The 6,000-nt window shown below is 55.3% G+C and overlaps 1 protein-coding gene across 9 annotated transcripts in view; it reads left to right on the top strand.

Moving 5' to 3' along the window:
• Positions 1 to 4,799: 4,799 nt before the first annotated feature.
• The window catches only part of FADD (Fas associated via death domain), a 30,195-nt gene continuing 28,994 nt past the window's right edge, over positions 4,800 to 6,000 (top strand). For all 9 annotated transcript variants that reach the window (XR_013994325.1, XR_013994326.1, XR_013994327.1 and 6 more), the window contains exon 1: positions 4,800 to 5,301. Coding sequence is in view for 1 of the 9 variants with exons in the window: in XM_081064408.1 (XP_080920534.1) it covers positions 5,016 to 5,301 (286 nt within the window). In the remaining 8 variants the exon portion in view is untranslated. The remainder of the gene's footprint in view (positions 5,302 to 6,000) is intronic.

Below are 6,000 nucleotides of genomic sequence, written 5' to 3'. Positions count from 1 at the left end.
AAAAGAGGTACCGTGCAGACACTGAGGTCTGAGTTCCTCCATTCTGCCAAGTGACTCATTCACGCTGCTCCATTCTCACTCTGCCCTCCTCTTTGTCCCCCTATCTCTGCCCCCTTCTCTCCGTCTCCCCACACATTTATAATGAAGTATAACATACAGAAAAGTGCACATATCTTACATCAATCAACTTCCACAAAAACCACACACCTCTGTAGCCAGGACTCAGAAACAGAATGACACGGCACCTCAGAAACTTCCCTTGGTGCTCCCTTCTGGTCACCCCTCCTCATCTAACTGTCACGGGGTCTTGATACGCATTCCTGATTTCCCACAGCAGGTCCCTGGTTTTCCCTGTTGGTGGCTGCTGCCCTCTGCTGACTGCCTGTGGGAGCTGCACTCGGGGAGGAAGACCCAGCACGTGGGGCCTGGTTTCGTTTTGTTTCCTGCTATGGCAAATTGTCACAAATCTAGTGGCTTAAAACCACACACATTTATTCACTTACAGTTCTGCAGGTGAGACGTCTGACACAGGCCTCCCTGGGCTGAAATCAAGGTGTCAGCAGGGCTGGGTCCCTTACGCAATCTTCAAGCCAGCAGGGGCGGGCCATCCCTCTCAAACTGTCTCTAGTCCTCCGTCGATGAGGACTCATCATGAGATTGGGTTCCCGGGAATAATCCAGGATAACCTCCCATCTCAAACTCCTTCATCTTCATCACACCTGCAAAGCCGCTTCTGCCATGTAAACTAATGTATTCCCAGGTCTGGGGATTAGGACGTGGGCATCTTAAGGAACCATTATTCTGGCCACCACACACCCCTGTCCCCCAGGACGGAGGCTTTTTCTTAACTACCCCCAGCAAAGCCCAGAGTCCCCAGATATTTGAGGAAAGATGTCAACATGAATGAGAGAGACCAGGGGGCCGCCGGATGGCTCAGTTGGTTAGAGTGCGAGCTCTGAACAACAGGGTTTCTGGTTCAATTCCCGCATGGGATGGTGGGCTACACTCCCTGCAACTAAAGATTGAAAATGGCAACTAGACTTGGAGCTGAGCTGCCCCCTCCACAACTAGATTGAAGGACAACGACCTGGAGCTGACGGACCCTGGAAAAACACACTGTTCCCCAATATTCCCCAATGAAATTTTAAAAAAGAAAACAAAAAGATTAAAAAAAATAAGAGAGACCAAAACAAACAGAAAAAGGAAAAGAAAAGAACCCAGGGGACACCAAGACAACACAAGGAAAGAAAGGAAAATAATTCTGCTCATCATCCACACAAATAAAGATCAATTTGCATCCATGAAACCAGTAAAAGATGCCTTTTCTTTCTTCTTTTTAAGGACACAATGCCAAGTGAATGAAAAAAACATAAACTGGACTTCATCAAAATTTAAAACGTTTGTACATCAAAGGACATAATCAACAGAGTGAAACGGCAATTCACAAAATGGGAGAACATTTTTGCAAATCATATTTCTGATAAGGGATTCATATCTGATATGAACCCTTCAACTCAACAGCAAAAGGACAACCACCCCAACTGAAAATGGGCAGAGGACTTGAATAGACTCTTCTGCAGAGAAAACATACGAATGGACACCCCCGGGGCTCAGTCACTGGTCCCCTTTTCTTTTTGCTCTCCATAGGTGCCCGTATTCTGAGGGTGCCCTAAATACCGTATTAGTCAAGGTATTCCAGGGAAACAGAACCAACAGGATATGTGCACACACACACGACATTTGTTGTAGGAATTGGCTCACACAGTTATGGAGGCCAGGACATCCCACCATCTGCTGTCTGCAAGCTGGGGAAGCAGGAAAGCCAGTGGTGTAGTTCAGTCTGAGTCCACAGGCCTGTCAACTGGGGTGGGGGGGAGAAGATGTCAATGGTGTGAGTCTGTCATGTAGGGACTCTGCGGGGTCTCAGCTCCCGCTCCCCACTGATGTAACTGCTGGACTGTTCTGGTTGGTTGGTTGGTTGGCAGGCAGAAGGGTGAATGGCAGACTGCGAATCGTGTGGATCCTGCTTCCTGTGTCTCCAACCCAGCCTCCAGCGAGAATATAACCGTATGACGCCCCTATCCATGGATCCGTGGGTGTTCCTTTTTGGGCCTCACCGTATCCTGTATTCTTATATGGGGAGCGGGACCAGAGACCTCGCAAGAGTGCCTACATGACAGAGTCCAAGTCTGAGTCCAGAAACCCACGAACCAGGAGCACCATTGTCCAAGGGCAGGAGAGGATGACCGGCCCAGCTCCAGCAGAGAGAGTGAATTCGCTCTTCCTCGCCTTTTTGTTCTGTTCAGATCCTCAACAGATTAGATGAGGCCAACATGCGCCCTCTGCTTGACTCAGTCTACCGATTCAAATGCTGATCTCTTCCAGAAACATCTTCACGGACACAGCCAGAAATATGTTTTACCAGCTAGCCCAGCAGCCCAGTCAAGTTGATGTGCAAAAGATACCATCACAAACCCCATCTATCTGCAGACTACTCCCAGATTCACATCACCCACCCAGGTCTCGGTCCCAAACCCTAGCCAGTGCATCCCATTTTCCCCACCACATTTCTGCTAGGTCCTCTCCCAAACCCACCTGCACCTTCCCCAGGTCAGTCAATGGACACTCCATCCTTCAGCTCCTTCATGCACACCCCCAAATTCAGGGGCTGCTTCCTTCTCACCCCCTCTGCTGCACTCAATCCAGGTGCCCTCCTTTCAGCGTCACAGAGTCCCCTGGCTTCTGCCCGGGGACAGAGTGCTTCCTTAAAAATGTAACTCAAAGTTCATCATTCATAATGGCCAAAAGGTGGAAACCACCAAAATGTCCATTAGCTGATGGCTGGATTGACAGATATGGTCCATCCATCGATGGAATACTATTGTTGACCCATAAAAAGGCATAAAGTGGGCCAGCCGGGTGGCTCAGGTGGTTGGAGCGCCGTGCTCCTAATGCCCAGGTTGCCGGTTCCATTCCCACACGGGCCAGTGAGCTGTGCCCTCTACAGGTAAGATTGTGAACAATGGCTCTCCCTGGAGCTGGGCTGCTGTGAGCAGCCAGAGGTCAGCGTGAGCTGCGGTGGGCTGCTGAGTGCTGCTGTGGGCGGCTGGCAGCCGGTGAGAGCTGCCTGCGAGAGCTGCCGTGAGCGGCTGACCGTAGACAGGCGACCAATTGCCTCAGCCGCGGGGAGCACAAGGCTCCTAATACCATCATGGGCCAGGGATCTGTGTCCTACACAACTAGACTGAGAAACAATGGCTTGAACTGGGGAAGGTGGGGGAAGCAGAAGAAGGGGGAATAAAAACAGGCATAAATAAAGCACTGTCACAAACTACAACACTCTGCTCACAAGCTACAATATTCTGCTCAGTGAAAGAAACCAGGCACAAAAAGACACGTAATGCTTGGTTCCATCTATAGGAAATGTCCAGAACAGTCAAATCCAAAGAGACAGTAAATTAGCAGTTGCCAGGCAATGTGAGGGAAGAGGGAGAAGGAAGTGACGGCTAATGGTTACCAGGTTCCTACTTGGGGTGATGAAAACGTTTAAAAATTAATTAATTAAGGGTTGTACAACCTTATGGATATCCTTTGTTTCCCCGAAAATGAGACGTAGCTGGACCATCAGCTCTAATGCGTCTTTTGGAGCAAAAATTAATATAAGACTCGGCCTTATTTTAATATAAGATGGGGTCTTATGTAATATAATATCACACACAGGGTCTTATATTAATTTTTGCTCCAAAAGACGCATTAGAGCTGATGGTCCAGTTACGTCTTGTTTTCGGGGGAACGTGGTACTAAAAACCACTGAATTGTACACTTTAAAAGGGTGAGTTATATGGAATATGAATTATCTCTCAATTAAATATATATATAATTTATATATAATTTTTTTAACAGTAACTCAGTTGGTTTCTCTCTCACTTCTCCAGGGGCTCCATCCCAGGGGCAGAAAAGCTGGGTGCTTATGTGGCCTGTGAGGTCCCTCCTAACCTGCCCCTCCCCTCCCTGACCTCTCACTGCCTCCCCCTCTGCTGCAGACCTGCTGGTCCCCCCCCACACACACACACCTCCCCCACCCCCACCCCCTCCTGGAACCTGGGCTCCTCCGCGCCTCTGCTCTGCTCTCCTGTGCCCTCCCCAGCACGGTCCACGACCCCTCCCCGCACTACATCTCTGCCCCTCACCCCCTGCACCTGCAAGAGGAGGCCTGCTGGGACCACAGCTCTAAACGTGCAGCCCTTATCGCCACACACCCCCAGCCCCCATCTTCTTGGCCCTGGCTGTAGAGACTGTGTTTTGTAAGCTTGTGTACTGAAAACTAAGCTCTGGCAGGCCAGGACTTCCCCCGTTTGTTCCCGAATTTGTCCTCAGCACCTACTGCCGGGTACACAGTAGGCGCTCAATAAATGCTGAAAAGCATTCAAAGTACCAATGACTACAACTTTAAAAATCAAATGTGAAACATTAATACCTAAATAAAACCCTTGAGTATTTTTTTCCACAAACAGGTGTGCAGGGGGCACTAAAGGACATGCATTATCACAAATGTTCATAATAAATGCATTTATGATCGACATCCGTTGTGCAACATGGCACAGGAAACGCAAGCCCGCAGTCCCAGCGGGCGCTTAGGGATCTCGGGACCCCGCAAGGCCAGACGTTCCCACCACGAGGGAGCGCAGGGCGCAGGCGCAGAGGCCGTTCCAGCCCCGCGCCGCCAGCTTGTGTGAGGCGCCCCCTGGCGGCGGCTCCGCGCCTCCCGGGCGGAAACGGCAACGGTCGGTCTCGGAGCGCATGCGCGGGACCCGGAGCAGTCGCGAGATGTCGGACCAATGGCCCCTGAGCGGACTTCCGGCAGTGGGGCGTAGGTCCGGGGCGCATAAGGAGGAAGCCGAGGCTGTGGGGTCCCGCGGGCGCGGGCTGCTGAGCGGGCGGCGGGCCGGGGCGGGGACGCGCGCGGAAGGTTCGGTCCGGGTCCCGCCGCCGCCGCCGCTGCCGCCGCCGCCGCCATGGACCCGTTCCTGGTGCTGCTGCACTCGGTGTCGGCCGACCTGTCGAGCAGCGAGCTCACCGACCTCAAGTTCCTGTGCCAGCGCTACGTGAGCAAGAGGAAGCTGGAGCGCGTGCAGAGCGGCCTGGACCTCTTCTCCGCGCTGCTCGAGCAGAAGGAGCTGGACGCGCACCACACCGAGCTGCTGCGCGAGCTGCTGGCCGCCCTGCGGCGCCGGGACCTGCTGCGCCTGCTGGACGCCTTCGAGGCGGGCGCGGCGGGCCGGGCCGCCCCCGGGGAGCGAGGTGCGCGCGGGCGGGGCTTGAGGCGGGGGGGAGGGCGGGGGGAGGGGGGGGAAGGGCGGGGGGGAGGGGCACAGGCGGGGGGAGGGGCGGGGGGGAGGGGGGGAGGGGGAAAGGGTGGGGGGAGGGGGCACGAGCGGGGGGGGAAGGGCGGGGGGGAGGGGGCACGGGCGGGGGGGAGGGGAGGGGGGGAGGGGGCACGCGCGCCGGCCCGGGGGCGGGGGGCGTCTGCGCGCCTTTCCCCGGAACGAGCCGGCGGGCGGGTGACCTGCGCTTTGCGGGGGGGGGGGGGGGGGGGGGGGTCAGAACTCGGAAAGGCTGGCTCCTCCGTTACGGAACATGGACACCCCCGCCCAACAAGTAGATCAGGAAACGCCTCCGGGCGGGGGCGGGGGCGGTGGGCAGAAGAGGGTGCCCGTGCCCTCCCTGCACCGACCGAGGCCGGCGGTGACAGCGTCCCGGGGCCGTGCTGCGCCCTCCCCGTGCGGAGCACTTGCACACTAACCCCGCGAGTTCAGCGCTGCTGTCCGGTGCCGTTTCCGCCTTGACGACGAGCGGGCTGCGGCTCGGAGGGACGTCACGTGCCTCGCACAGTCAGTAACTACCGGCGCCCGATTGAAGCCCGGCCGCGGAGCCTGGGGTGGGCGGTTCCCGCCGCTGAGCTGCCCCTCTCGTCGCGTCCACTCTGTACCGGCTTCCCCC

The sequence above is a fragment of the Rhinolophus hipposideros genome (assembly GCF_964194185.1).
Source record: "Rhinolophus hipposideros genome assembly, chromosome: 10".
NCBI lineage: Eukaryota > Metazoa > Chordata > Mammalia > Chiroptera > Rhinolophidae > Rhinolophus > Rhinolophus hipposideros.
The sequence above is the reverse complement of the archived record's forward strand: the minus strand, read 5'-3'. Positions and strand labels throughout refer to the sequence as shown.